The sequence below is a fragment of the Stigmatopora nigra genome, chromosome 8 (assembly GCF_051989575.1).
Source record: "Stigmatopora nigra isolate UIUO_SnigA chromosome 8, RoL_Snig_1.1, whole genome shotgun sequence".
Taxonomy (NCBI): domain Eukaryota; kingdom Metazoa; phylum Chordata; class Actinopteri; order Syngnathiformes; family Syngnathidae; genus Stigmatopora; species Stigmatopora nigra.
Genome location: NC_135515.1, coordinates 13,760,175 through 13,775,666, shown reverse-complemented (window position 1 = coordinate 13,775,666; position 15,492 = coordinate 13,760,175). Strand labels below are relative to the sequence as shown.

At 39.6% G+C, this 15,492-nt stretch overlaps 1 protein-coding gene across 1 annotated transcript in view; it reads right to left on the bottom strand.

Moving 5' to 3' along the window:
- nf1a (neurofibromin 1a) overlaps positions 1–15,492 on the bottom strand; it is a 153,229-nt gene that overhangs the window by 97,751 nt on the left and 39,986 nt on the right. The window contains exons 12-15 of the mRNA XM_077721945.1: positions 11,310–11,447; positions 11,125–11,238; positions 10,045–10,124; positions 7,251–7,374 (exon numbers count right to left, since the gene is read on the bottom strand). Coding sequence (XP_077578071.1) covers positions 7,251–7,374; positions 10,045–10,124; positions 11,125–11,238; positions 11,310–11,447 — 456 coding nt within the window. The remainder of the gene's footprint in view (positions 1–7,250; positions 7,375–10,044; positions 10,125–11,124; positions 11,239–11,309; positions 11,448–15,492) is intronic.

The window sequence follows — 15,492 nt, the reverse complement described above, 5'->3', positions numbered from 1 at the left end:
CCTGCAGTGCAACTCTGCACTCAAAAACAAAGTTTAGGGAGGTGAGTGGAGAAGCAGACAAGCTTGGGCAATTTTTGAGAGAGTTGACCCCCAGTTTCCCTGAACTTTCCCGAATGTTCAAGCGGACCATGGCTTTAGCATGAATCATGCAGCATTGCCATACAAGAGCAGAGTCACTCGATCCTTGTGAGCTTTGAAACCTGTCTTTTGAAGTTCGTCCTTGAAAGGAAATGTTTGGGGCGGCATCCTCTTCCAGAAGAGTCCTGTTTCATCCATATTAAAAACTTGCTCCGGGATATAGCCATTTTCTTCTATCATTTCCGGAAACACATCCTCAGTATAATGCCTTGCTGCTGCTTCATCTGCAGAGGCTGCCTCTCCATACAACGACACACTCTTAAGTCCAACTCGCCGCTTAAACTTATCAAGCCAGCCCCTGCTGGCCGCGAAAGTCGTACGTAGTCGTGGGTTAGTCTGGCTTGAGTTACCAGGCAGAGGATCATCTTTGTCGTCATCGTCGTCGTCGTCGTCTTCCTCATCTTGAACGTTGTCGTCGTAGTCACCACCCCTCAGGCACCACATAGCATCAAACAAAGATTTGGCTTTACTTCGGATTATGTTTCCATCCAGACTGATTTTCTTCGCCCTACAATCACAGATCCAAATAACCAGTGAATTTTCCATTCACACCATGGCCTTATTCTGGGTGTTCACAAACCTTTTGGCATCTTTCGTGAAAGATATTGCAGCAGTTTTGCGGATGTTCTTCTATTCCTGCTTTATGTACCGTACCATGGATTCACTAAGGCCAGATTGTCAGGCTACGCTTGCGTAGCTATTTCCTGCTCTCGAACTGTCCAATAAACTCACTTTTTTGATAATTGTTAACATCTGTCGCTTTTTCTTCTGTTCACTAGATGCACCAAGGGATAAAGAGCGTTTGGGACGCACCAAGAAGGGCTTCACAAAACTTTTACACTTAAATTGGCGAGAAGCATCGGGAGAAGCTACTGTAATGAATGGGGCAATGGAGAGTCGAGTATTCGGTGAGTATTCAGCTGGCCAATCAGCTTGCGTTTATGCCCGTGATGCTTAGCGCATACGTGCATTCTTTATGTTTAAAAATTTTGTAAAATGATGCAATTACTAATTCTAATTGAATATTTTGTTTTCAAATTTTGTAAAATAATGTAATTTCTAATTTTAATTTAATATTTTTCATTTTTTTTTCATTAAAAAAAACGCAAAGCTATGAAGTCGCGATGGTGGAATCGCGAAGTAGCGAGGTCCCACTGTATTCTCATATTGCAGATCATCTACATCAAATGAATTCCAGTTTAAATAAAAAGCTAAATATGGAGGAAGACTGAAATGACTAACATAAGTCTTAGCATTAATAAAGTGATGAAATGATCAATAAATACATTTGAATAAAATAACTCTGGGATATAATTCAATTTACCGTATTTACTCGCATTAAAGCCAAATTTGTCATGCAAAAAATGACTGAATCGAGGGTGCAGCATATGTGCACATTAAAAGACGAGAAACACAGCCAAATTTGTTAGACGAAAAAATAATGCCTGAATCGAGAATCGGTATACCTTACATGCGCATAAAAAGAAGACAAAGCGCTATAACACCAAGATGCAAGACAATGCGGCCGATACGGTCATTAATTTAAAAATAGAGAAAATATAAACATGAAATGCTACAGCACATTTATTTTGACGTCTATGAATGAAATTCAAGGAAAAAAGTGCATAAAACGTGAAAAAAAACACATTTGTGCCTGTAACTGCTCACTTGGGGCACGGCAGTCTAGGGTGGGGCTCCGCCATCTTACATAGTTGAACGTGCTCTTACTGGTCAGACGCAAGTAGCCTTGATATATTTGCTCGTTTACCACGTCAGCACATCCCAATTGTTGTTAAGGCTGATTGAAGGTCCTGCGGTCGATCCCAAAAATATCAGCCTTGATACATTCGCAATGTGTACGTATTTCATGCTATCATTGGAGCTACCCACATCCTAATAGACAAGTGATTTCTTCACCTTCCCTAAGCGTGCAAACTCAACTTTTTTGTCAAAGCTGAAAGCATAGTTGATCTATGCATTGTTGTTTTTATATGATGTACCCTAAATGAACCGCGTGGCTGATTGGTCTGCCAGAGAGTTTCTAGGTGCTTCGTGGAAAACTACTTTTGGGAGTTATAAAACATCCAGCTATCCATAAATCATGTTTTTTATCAATTATCTAATCCTTGTAAAGTGTGATGTACGAATGGATGTGTGTGTGCATCTGGAAACTCGCTGGCGGATATTCTTCCCAAAATGACGTTTGGAAATGACGTGGAAAGGCGTTTTGGGTCAGCGGGTCCTGCACTCGCTGAGTCTTTCCATAATGACGGGAAAGAAGAGAGCAGGAATAGTGTGATTAATGGATGGGTGGATGTTGTATGTTAACTTTCTCATGCTACTTTTGTCCAAACCCTGCATCGTAGAAAGTTGACATAAAGGTGGCCAGAAACGGCTGTTGGATCCAAACCGTGCAATGTAGAGATTTTAATTTTTTTATGGTGGCCAGAAATGACTGTCGTATCCCAATAGACGAGTGATTGAATTTCTTTACCTTCTCCAAGTGTGTAAACTCAAGCTTTGAGCATTTCGAAGTATTGTCAATGAGTATCCCTCAGCAGAAATGCATTAGCTTGCTGCTCTCTTGCGGTTGTTTTAATAATTACTCTCAGTGATGATTCCAAAATACATACTTTCTTAAGTGAACACTGGAGGGCTCCCGCTTAGTCATTTCCGCATGAGGTTAGTTGCATGAACTACGCAACGGCACCGTTATTGTCTGAGTATTTATTTTTGTCATATTTTCCCTTTGGTTTACAATGTTTAACCAAAAATAACACCCAAACATTGCTGAAATAGGTATCATTCGCCAGCCTTTATTTTGAAATTGACTGCCACTTTTTCCTAAAAAGCATACTCCTGCTTCTGAATATATTATACATTCCTTTGATGCATACTTCACATAGGTTTGCATGTCATTTTCACCAATTATGCCAAAAAAAAGAGTCCCCAATTCCTATCGAGTTGAGAAAGGCATAAACAATTGAAGCGCACCACGATGGCAGCACAATGTTCTGCATTCCAAAGTGATAGGAAGGCTTCCACCTTGGCAGGAGCTCATGATTCTGCATTTATATCATGGTTACATAGCCCCAACCATGCTCAGACGCATATTACTGAGTGTGGACTTAGGCGCAATATCAGCTGTGGGGCCTATATGTGTGTGTAACTGAAAATTTCCTTTCTCATCAAACCCATTTTTCAACAAACATTTTTTAATAGTGCTTAGTTTGAAATAAATGACCATATATTGTCATATTGTCGCATTGTCTTGCGTCATGACGTCATCCTGTCATTGTGGTCGACTTTCAGTTTGTGCATGCCATGTTTTTATGCGCATATAAGCCATACGCTCGATTCAGTCATAATTTTTTGTCCAACAATTATTAGCGAGTAAATACGGTATTTTGAAAACAAAACAAAAGTCCACTTACCATATTTTTACAACTATAGGGCACCCTTAGTCTAAAATTTTCTCTAAAATGGTCGATGTGCCCAATCGGTGGGTGCGCATTGTTTGTGGACCAAATTATTATTAGTTATTTCTAGCCGGCACGCTACTTATTTTAATCAACCCAGCGGACGTTCACCCTAAAAATAGCCAGGGAGAACATGCAAACTCCACATAGGTGGACCAACCTGGATTTAAACCCAGTTACCCGACCGTGAGGCCGACCCGCTAACCAGTCAGCTGCCAGGTTACCCTATATAAAGATCAGGTATCATTTAAAAAAAAATTGCCGCTTCGGATAGAAATTGGTCTTATGGCAGAACAAAGAAAAATGCCAAAAAAATTTCGAGCAAGACTGGCTCACTATTTCAGAGTTAAACATTTAACCACAATGCAAATTTGAATTAGAAACAGTAATGACTTTCGACTGGATGTGGTCGATATGACAAATTGTTATCATGATAAAAAAAATATATAGATATAAGTCGATATCGATAATTACCACAATAACTATCACATATTTTTTTCTTTCCAAAATTAAACTTCAAACTTTTCAGAAAAAATACATAAATTCCTGCTGTTTGTCCACATGAATAAGGTATTTTTTTTAAAATACAAAGAAATAAATGACAGGGAGAGTTCAGATGATCTTTTAGTGGGCCGTCTTGTGGTTGTCCTGCATCTCATACTCGCTTATTTTCGCTGTTATAGTTCTATTTTCTTTCATGTTCCGTGTTTGCCATTATATTCCTAAAAACAGCTTTTCCTTTCCATCCTCTTCTTCCACTGAATGATGGGCTGGTACTAGCGTTTACGTCACAACGGTGCCACCGTAGTTTGTGATGTTCGGGTGGTGTAATTTCCAATTTAAACATATCAAATATTATCAAAAGTTTTAATTATTATGGTTGCCAACAATATTTGATGATAATTATTGTTTTATCGCCCGGGTATAATTTTGACTACTAATCCAATCAATTAAATTCAAATTGTAATAATAATGAACATGGGTAATAAGAGCCGTGTTTGATTTTTAGTACTTTTGGAAACAGATCACATTATACTTGATTAGTTTATATTCACCTTTATTCATTGCGTTTTTGGGAAATTCAGTTTTTAGCAGTGTCAAGCAAAGACACCGGAAAACACAATGTAGACCCAGATAAAACTGGAACCACACAGAGGTTTTTGCCCTGAGATACGAGACAAATTTGACATATGAGCATACGATGCAGCCGCAAGGTGGTCGTTTTCAAGATGTGCAGTGATATTGATGACGAGAGCGAGGATCTTCTTTTAATATGGATAAAAGCGAAAGTTAGCGGAATCTGCGAGGACTTGAAAGTAAAGCAAGCAGCTGAGAAAGGGGATACTTCCACGTGAGTAAAAACCTTCAAAGCGAGTCGTGGCTGCTTCGATAATTAAAAAAAACCTAACCAGCGAGACAATCGGTTGTGAGGCAAGGGGAGCAGCAGCTAGTTTCGACTCGAAATCTTCGGCGGAATACATTTACACCTTTGCCTCGGGTATAGCACAACAAGGTTACCATATTAATTAAATTTTTCGGATTCGATAATTTGTGACTAAAAATTGGTATGATTTTTTTTCAGTTTTTCTCAGGTTGCACAGATACTGGTAACTGGCAAATGTTGAACATGTGGCCTTGACAAAACATTCATTCACAACATATGGTCGGGAACCTGGTAGAACAAACTAGCAGTATGAACACAATTTTCAAAAGTAATTTACAATTTTAAATCCTCAGTCTAAGTCATCATCATAAAATTTAAAGACAGATTCATCAACATCAGACTCCAGAAAAAAATAATTCCATTCTTCTTGTGTTCTTTGTTTAAGCATGATCAGCGCCCAATAGAAAGGGCTCTCGCGCCCCATCTGGCGGACAAAGACATTATAACGGCAGCCGAGGGGAGTTTTCACTAACGGAGGGCAGTGTCTCACCAGGATTCGAGTATAACGCTAGGCTAAGTGTCGTGCTAACGTTAACATCCGGTGGGATGTAAACAGTCATTGCAATGACAATTGCTAGCTCTCTAGGTAGATAGAAGGCCCTGCATCGTACTGCTAAGAGCACCTCGTAAGGTAAAAAACAAATTTAAAAGGACTTGGATTACAATGCAGTCACACTCATAAAATAAATTTAATCGAACCTAACACTAAACTTAATGCTAATTGTTTGACATTTTGATACCCTTCTTCTCCCGGGATGGCTCTTTTTGCCCCGCCTCCACACTGACTTTCACATTCAACCCAAATGTTAGCTTTTGCATTCCCTTCAAAATATTCGCAAAATAATGCACACAAATGTCCCCACAATAGGATAATGCACGACCACTTTCAAATGAGAAGTAGCATATATAACTCTCCTATTAGCTATCGCCTCGCAATGACTAACGGGGAAAAAACACTGAAAAACTGCAACGCTCCTCCCAGTGCTCGCAGAGACATCACAAAGAGGGAGTTGCGACCAGAGACATTACATGAGGGAGTTGTGGGAAGAGAGACAGTGCCCATGATGTTCTTATGAGCAGCATCGCGCGTCCGCTGTCTGCTTGTATATCGACATTTGTCTCGTATCTCGAGATAATATTTGATAATATCTCAAATTGCTTGTATGTCGGGGTGCTCATATGTCGAAGCACCACTACAATGCTTTAAAAGTGAGAAAAACAGCTTGCTCTAGGAGTGCTGGGATTCTGTACGCATTCCCGCAGAGGAAAATATCTGGACAAAAACAAAAAGACTACTTACCAACTGGTACTTCCTTGTATATATCCAATTATTAGGTTCATCCCTTGGTCCGACGGAAAAAAATAGGCTTTTATCAGCTGTGCTCGTGTTGTTCTAACTTTCTCCACAACATGTATTTTTTTCAATAAAACGATTGAATTTCTGAGGGTAAAAAAAACCAACTAAAACTTTGGCTGGCAGAGTATCGAAACTAAATGGAAGAGGACTCCGGTTTCTTCTCACATCCTCAAAACACAGTAGGCTAGTTGGACACTCTAAATTGTCCCTAGGCATGAGTGTGAACGTCTGTGGTTGTATTTCCCCTATGCCCTGCAATTGGGGGGCCACTGGTGTCCATATTTAGCTAGGATAAGCTCCAGGAAACCCCAGAACTGTGTTGAGGATAAGCGGTTCAGAGAATGAATGAAAGAAGACAAAATAGGATTAAACATGGTGGTTTTTATGCACTTTTTTCTTTTACAAAGAAAATTTGTGTTTTGGCTAAACGAAGTCCTATCTGTCAAATTTAGTTAATTACGCTCCATTTGATAGTGCGTGATAGTCTTCAAAGCTCGTATGTAGCATTAGAGTCCACCGAGGTGAGGCAAAACAACTGTATGCAGCAGGTGTACTATGAACAATGCTGCCTTTTCAACCTTTATAAAAAAATAATTTGTGATTTTACTGAGGCCATATGACAAATTGGTTAAAAAAAATAAAGCAATATTCTTCCTGTTGGCACCTCCAATAATATTGACTTTTTAAATCCTATTTAATGTATTTGTATATGAGTTTGGAATTGTTACTGTTACTTAACACAGACTTTCAATTGCAAGTTTCACCTCTGTACATTATTGTAATGCACTATGTCAAACCATGTTGGACCATAAGAGTGTAGGGCAGAGAGTACCTTGTTCTTAAGAAGAAATTTATTCCTGCAAATGAGGATCTCCCGTAACCACTTGAGAACTTCAGTGCCATTGACCATCTGTTGACCAATAAGTTTGCGGCAGATGAGGAACAGAACCTGTGAACTAATAAATAAAAACATATTTAATACATGCTGAAATGAATTAATCAAAATCAGTGTTGACTTAGTGGCAATAATAATGCCTTACTAGTATAAAATCTGTATATGGCATCCAAGTGACTTTTAAAAACGGTAATTTGGAAAGAAAAATAGTACATTGAGTCTGTTTATTTATCCCTTTCTACAAACATGGAGTTAAAATGAACAGTTTCAATTTACCAAGATTTTGAAAATCACAAACCCTAAGCTACCAACTCAAACTCTGTCAATCACTGTAAGTCCCTAATTATTCCCTTGCCACATCTCTACCTCGGTCACAGTCTGCAGAAGTCCCCCATCTCCTGGAAGACTTCCTGTGTGTGGTTCCAGTTTTTGTCTAACTTTACAACGTCTTTTTGAGTCCGATTTAGCTACCGCAACCAAGACGGCGCCGTTTAAGCGGCAGCCGGCGGCCGCTGTAGCTCCGTCCACTCAAGCTCGTTTTGTTTTTGCTGCTTTTGTCTTAATGATTTGATGATTCCATTTACTTTGATTTGCTTTGTACTTTGTGCTTTGCTGTTCTGTCCAATCATCTCCTTGCTACTGCCACAATGTAATTTCCTGAATACGGAATGAATAAAGTTATCCAATAACCCCAGGGCAGCCAACTACTCCAAAAATGCAACACATACTCCGGAACTCCGGATAACATCCCTAAACTCCAGAAATGCCCCAAAATTCTCACTTATATTTTTTTAAGCAACCATTTCGGTTAGTACAAAATTTGCAATTCACACCATCACTATGGCTTCCACCATTTTGGATTCAATTAGACTGTAACCAAAAGAATTTGGTAACATCTGTGAATTGTGAATCATCCGGTTTAAAAGTTCTGACGAATTATTCGTCTTTTGCGATTTCAGCGTGGTGTTTATTCTGGAAAAGATTGCATTGGTAGCTTTTATCGCTTTAACATTTTCATTTTTTTTTCCACAAGGGAAGTAAGTATTATTAAGGCTGACCAAACCACCAGTTTTGTTTTGAAAAATACTTTTGTTTTCCGGCGTGGGAGTTGACCCAATGCGTCTCTATGTGCTTTATGGACTTGGAGAAGGCGTTCATTCGTGTCTCAGGGGAGTCTTTGAGGGGGCACTCCGGTACTATGGGGTTCTGAAATGCCTAATACTCGGGGTCCGGTCCTTCTATAACCGGTGTCAGAGTCCGGTCCATGTCCAATGGGGGTTGGACTCTGCCAGGGCTGACGTATGTCACAGATTCTGTTTATATCATTTATGGAAAAAATATCTAGGCGCAGGCGTGGCGTAGGTGCGGTTAGGTAGCGTCAGTCTTACATCGCTGCTTTGTGCAGATGATGTGGTTCTGTTTGCTTCATTAAGTCTTCTCCAACTCTCACTTGAATGATTCGAGTACGGGGGGATGAGAATCAGCCACTTCCAATCTGAGACCATGGTCCTCAGGCGGAAAAAAGTAGTATGCCCACTCCAGGTCAGGGATGCGGTCCTTACCCAGGCGGAGAAGTTAAATATCTTGCACAAAAGTGAGGAAAGAATGGAGCGGGTGATGAAGGAGCTGAGCCAAACGGCGAAGCTCTCTATTTGCCAGTTGATTTAGGTTACCACCCTCACCTATGGTCACAAGCTGAGGGTCATGACTGAAAGAAGAAGATCCCGGATACAAGCGGCTGAAATTAGTTTCCTCAGCAGGGTCTCCGGACTCTCCCTCGGTCATGTGGGAGTGGCTCGGAGTAGAGCCGCTGCCTCTCCAGATCGAAAGGAACCACTAGAGTCGGTTCGCACATCTGATTAGGATACCTCCTGGTCGCCTCCTGGGGAGGTGTACCGGGCATATCCCACTGGGAGAGGACTATGTCTACTGACTGGCTCGGGAATGCCTTGGGGTCCTTCCAGCAGAGATGGACGAAGTGGCTGGGGAGTGGGAAGTCTGGGCTTTCCTATTGAAGCTGTTGCCCACAAAATATTCAGGTTAGGAAAGGCATAGATCAGAAACCTTTTCTTCCAAGATACAAAAACAATCCCAATTACAAAATGTCAATTAAATCAAACAAACCCGAAACAGAAATGCACACTCTGTTCCCCTGTATGCCGGACCCTCCATTTGTTAGAATGAGGCTGCATCTCCATGATGCCGGAACAGAGGTTAGCGCGCAGTAGGCAGACACTCTAGCCAGCCCGAGCCCTGTGCAGCGTAACGCCCATCAAGTCAGGCAGGGGGAGAAAAGCACCAGCCCGACCCAAATATGACGTGCCCCAGATGAACACCAAATGGGGACGCATCCACCGGCAGAGTTTGAGCTGGACCGTCTCACCAAAAAACACTCTTCTCGGATCTTTTAGATCTCTTTTTGGGACCATGGCGGAGCACCTCTACTCAGTGATAAAATATTGTTGAGTTTATTATCATCATCTGTATCATTTACTGGTGATATACATTTACTACCATACATGGATGTTTTATTAGATCTGAAGTATGCATAGAGTACCCTTTCGCTTGCTATGAATTCTTCCTGAAGACAACAAACTCTGGACTATACATACACCACAGTGTGCCAGTTGTGTGTGTTTGTTGTGGTTTAAAATCCCCAAATTACGGAATCTATGTATCTTAAAACTTAGTGATTCCAAATGTATCAACACAAATATACAATTTGAAGTACCTGATGTCCCAGAAAGTCTCTATTGGAGTGTCAAGATTCCACTGTTCAATGGATTCTGGCTGGTGCAGAACTAGAAGAGCCTAGAGAGAAGGGTATGTAGGTCACATGTCAAAACAACAATTAAAATTGAAAAATATTCAAATAAAATTGTCAAAACATCAATAAAAATTGAAAGGTTTTCAAATAAATTCTCAAAACAACAATTAAAATTGAAGTTTTCAAATAAAATAAAAAACTAACAAAATGTAAACAAAATCTGGTTTATAAGAGACTACAGTATAACATATCGTATTTATTCGCATATAACCCACCCACGCGTAGAAGCTGTACCCTTAAAACTGACTTGCAAATAACCCACCTACGCGTATGAGCTGCACCCTTAAAATTGCCTACAAGTTGTAGAATTTAACAATTTCTCACGTATAAGCGGCCCCCGATTCCTAATTTTTAACTCCAGATTCATGGTTTAAACAGGGAGTAACAATCTGTTACTTTGAACAGAAAATCTTAAGAAAAATCATCACAAGTGGTATTTAGAGATACTGTATGAATCAAAAGAACATTATTAAGGTATAATTAAATTTCATAAGGAAGTTAATATGCCTGACTTTGTAAATGCAAAATATCAAATTATTCAAATTGAAAAAAGAAATAAGCCTATCTTCGCAAGTTTAAGATGTTGTGGCAGCCATATTGCTTCTAATGTCAAAATATCTCAATTTTTTTGATGGTTCATAAAACTCCAATAGTCACTTTCAAACAAGAAATAAATAAAAAATCGTACGTACGTACGTACGTATATATACGTTCTTTGGGATGCAAGTGATTCGAACCTTCAAATGGGAACCCACATTCCTTTGATGGACAAGGGGAAAATGTGTTACGACCAAGGTGCTGATCTGCTAGGACGTGTGCTGAAAGTGATTAGCACCAAGTACATCAAGCACTAAGGGAAACTTAATAGGACTCTATGTGCTGCTGAGAATCTTATAAAACATTTATATTTGGCAATTCCATAAAGAGTAAAGATAAAAAAAACGAGACTAAATTAAACTATGTTAAAGAAAATGTGCTTCAAACCTCCATGGCTTCTTGTGAGAGTTGGGTTGTGTTTGTGAGAGGCACTAGTTGTACCAAACCAATAATTAGCTCAGCTGTGCTGCTCTGCATTTCTGGAGCTTGCTTCACAGGATTCTAAACAGGGTGCCAAATGTTAATTGTCAGATAAAAAGCCTTGAAAATATGTTAAGTGTATCATCACTCACATGCAACATGAGTTTAGGGTCAGCGTGAATGAGTTTGACCAGCGCAAGAAGGAGGCACTTGTAACTTCTCGTATCCAGTTCTGTAGTTTTCTCTTTGAACTTTAGGCTAGTCGTCACCTTCCCCTTGAAAGTCAAACTCTGAGCGATACCATAAAAAAAAGAATAATAATTAAACACCAGAATAACGCACCAAAAACGGTCACAAAATTATTATGATAATGCTCAAGGTAATTTTAGAACATGTCAGACATTCTTAATCTTAAGATCCGCCTCAAGATGGCATATTTTGGTCTTGTTCGTAAAGTGGTGTAAAAAGTTTTATCACCCTTGATAATTTTTCTTCATTGTATGTAGAGCTGTCCAGACTAGTCGATGTCTACATGGGTGAATAAAACACACTATGGACCATTGAAATGTAAATACATTTCACCATAAAGTGAGTTGAAAATGGATACCAGCGTTTAGGGCGAGGAAAAGGAAACGGGCACAAGTAGAATCTCGCTCCATTCCTGCTGGCTTTCCACCCAAGTAGTGAACCGGCACCCATGTGGACTGAGGCAGCGTAGGAATGACTGACAAAGAGGACGAACAGGTCGGAACCAACTCAAACTATGGAGTCACCAGGAGGAGCTTCAAGCTTCTTTGTTAGTAACGCAGTAATGCCTTGACATACGAGTGCCCCAACATATGAGAAATTTGAAATCCGTGTAAAATTCTAAGCAAACATTTTCCTTGAGATACGAGCATAAGTCAGAGCGCGAGAGGCTGATAACAGCGTAGTCTTGCTCGCCAAGTCTCCCTCGTGTAAAGATATGTATGACCAATGGGCAGAGTCTTGCATTTTTTCCGTGTTGCTTTGCGCTACTCGGTGCAGAACTAAGAGAAAAGCAATGGGTTCAAAGAAAGCAGGCGCAATGAAGGAAAGTGCGAAGAAGTATACACGTACGCGCACGCGTACACGTACACGCATACATACATACAGTGACCGAACGTTTGGTCGTCGGTCTTTTGGTCCCTTTTGGTGGCCGGTCTTTTGGTCGCCGGTCAAATGGTGACAGACTTTACTGTTGAAACCAGCTCTCAAAATTATAGTCATGAGAGTTTAATATTTAAAAGAGAGAGTTTATTATCTGAGAGAGAGTTTAATATCTAAGAGAGAGAGTTTAATATCTAAGAGAGAGTTTAATATCTAAGAGAGAGTTTAATATCTAAGAGAGAGTTTAATATCTAAGAGAGAGTTTAATATCTAAGAGAGATATTAATATCTAAGAGAGAGTTTAATATTTAAGAGAGTTTAATATCTAAGAGAGTTTAATATCTAAGAGAGAATTTAATATCTGAGAGAGAGAGTTTAATATCTAAGAGAGAGTTTAATATCTAAGAGAGAGTATAATATCTAAGAGAGAGTTTAATATCTAAGAGAGAGTTTAATATCTAAGAGAGAGATTAATATCTAAGAGAGAGTTTAATATCTAAGAGAGTTTAATATCTAAGTACTGTTTAATATCTCAGTACTATCTCATATCTAAGTGCTGTTTATTATCCAAGTACTGTTTAATATCTAAGTACTGTTTAATATCTAAGTACTGTTTAATATCTAAGTACTGTTTAATATCCAAGTACTGTTTAATATCTAAGTACTGTTGAGACCAGCTCTCAAAATTATATTCATAAGTCTAATATCTAAATATCTACTGTTTTCAACAGTACTTAGATAATAAACAGTACTTGGATATTAAACAGTACTTGGATATTAAACTCTCTCTCATGAATATATTTTTGAGAGCTGGTTTCAACCATGAACTCTCTGTCACCATTTAACCGGGGGACCAAAATACCGGCGACCAAAAGTCCGAGCACCCATATATACGCATATATGCAGTGGAGCACATAAGTATTTAGTCAACCACCAATTGTGCAAGTTCTCATACTATTTGCCAACATGGGTAAATCTCAACCACAAGAGACAATGTGGAAGAAAAAAACAGAAAATCCCATTGTTTTCTTTTTCAAGAATGGCTGTCAAAGTGGTTTAATTTCTTCTAACGAGGTCCCCACTCGTTACATGTATTAAAAGAATCTGTTTTGAATAATTATCGGGATAAAAGATCCCTGTCCACAGGAGGAGAAAGAATACTGACTTGCAACCGAAGAACACCATACCCACTGTGAAGCATGGGAGTGGAAATATTATGCTTTGGGGCTGTTTTTCTGCAAAGGGACCAGGACGACTGATCTGTGTAAAGGAAACAATGAATGGGGCCATGAATTGAGAGATTTCAATCAGCAAGGACATTGAAGATGAGACGTGGCTGGGTATTACAGCATGACAATGATCCCCAACACAGCCAGGGCAACAAAGGAGTGCCTTCGTTAGAAACATTTCAAGGTCCTGGAGTGGCCTAGCCAGTCTCCAGATCTCAACCCCATAAAAAATCTGTGGAGGGAATTCAAAGTCTGTGTCACCCAACGACAGCCCCAAACCATCACTGCTCTAGAGGAGATCTGCATTCAGGAATGGGCCAAAATACCAGCTACAGTGTGTAAAAAGCTTGTGAAGTTACAGAAAATGTTTGGCCTGTGTTGTTGCCAACAAAGAGTACATAATAAATTATTGAGATTAACCTTTGGTCTTGACCAAATACATATTTTCCACCATGATTTGCAAATCAATTCTTTTAAAAATCAATTTGATTTTCTGTTTTTTTCCCCCCATATTCTGTTACTGATAGTAGAGGTTTACCCTTGTTGACAATTATAGACACTCTCTAATCTTTTCAAGTAGGATAACTTGCACAATTGGTGTTTGACAAAATACTTACTTGCCCCAATGTGCGTACACCTTCAATTAATTTTTCTTCAATAGAAATGCAGCAGCCTGGTGGACCCTGCGTTGGTTCTTCCGCCTCATAGTTCTATGATTTGGGGTTTAATCCAGGCTCAAAGGTTCCAAAGTGGTGGTTTTGTGTTCTCACCGGGCTTGCGTTTTCTCCATGTGCTCCGGTTTCCTTCCATATGCCATTAAATGCATGGTAGAATTGAGTGTGAGCATGAATGGTCGTTATGTTGTGCCGTGTGAAGGGCAGGCCAACAATTCAGGGTGTCCCCCGCCTGTTGCCCACAGTTGACTAGGATTGGGTTCAGCACCCCCAAAGACCCTCGAGAGGATAAGCCGTATGGAAAAAAGAATGTAAGTGTAAATAAATGATTGTAAATTTATAATAATCCCAGATAATGATCACTAGATTAATCAAAACAATCGTGAGACTAATCGTAAAAATTGTTGAGATTAGTCGTGAGGAAAATCGTTCACAGCCATAGTTTATTGTAGTAGCCTCTATACATATCACTCTTTCCGAGGTGTGCCATTTGCGCATTATTGTGTTTGTCCGTTGCCATCGGCCAAAATGGAGAAAACACCGTACATCTGATTTGAATAAGGATTTCAAGAAAAAATTGCAAATGTAAGGCTCTAGTCTAGGATATTACCGTGCTCATTTTTTTTTGTTTGAACACGAGTTTTAAAAATATAAATAAAATCAATAAAAGAAAATTAAAAAAATTATAGATTTTTCGACTTCCAATAAAGAATGTTGGCGGGCTTTATGGCCCGGGGCATTGTGCAAACATGGCTTTGTACCCGGCCAATTTTGTTTCGCATTAACCTCACTATGGAAAGCCAGAGAGGACATGAGTAAAATGAATGAGAATCTGCCGCCGCGCCTGCTTTGAAAATGGAGAGGCTTTGTTGATACACCTGCCACAATTAATAACCCTGACAGGTCTCAGTCATCGTAAAAAGAAAATACAGATGGGGAGAGATGGGGAGAGATGGGGAGAGATGGGTGTTGGGTTTATTCTGTATTACTGTTATAAATATAGTTTTATTAAGTCATTTCTTTGTTAAATCATTCTCTTATTATTCTCAAAGTGTTGCAAGGTCATGAACTGCCGCCCAGTCCACTCTCACATGGACTTCTCCAAGGATTGTTGCTACATCCACATACCCAGTATCGGGCTGAGAGGGTTGTTGATCGGGCAAGGACTGGATATCTGCCATTTCCAGCAACGGAGCCCATAACAAAGATATTGTTTCTGCCACGTCCATAACACTCGTGACGCACTTCAGTTTTTCTTTATGTAATTATTATATGATTCTTAGGTCAAGGAAGGCATAATTGTT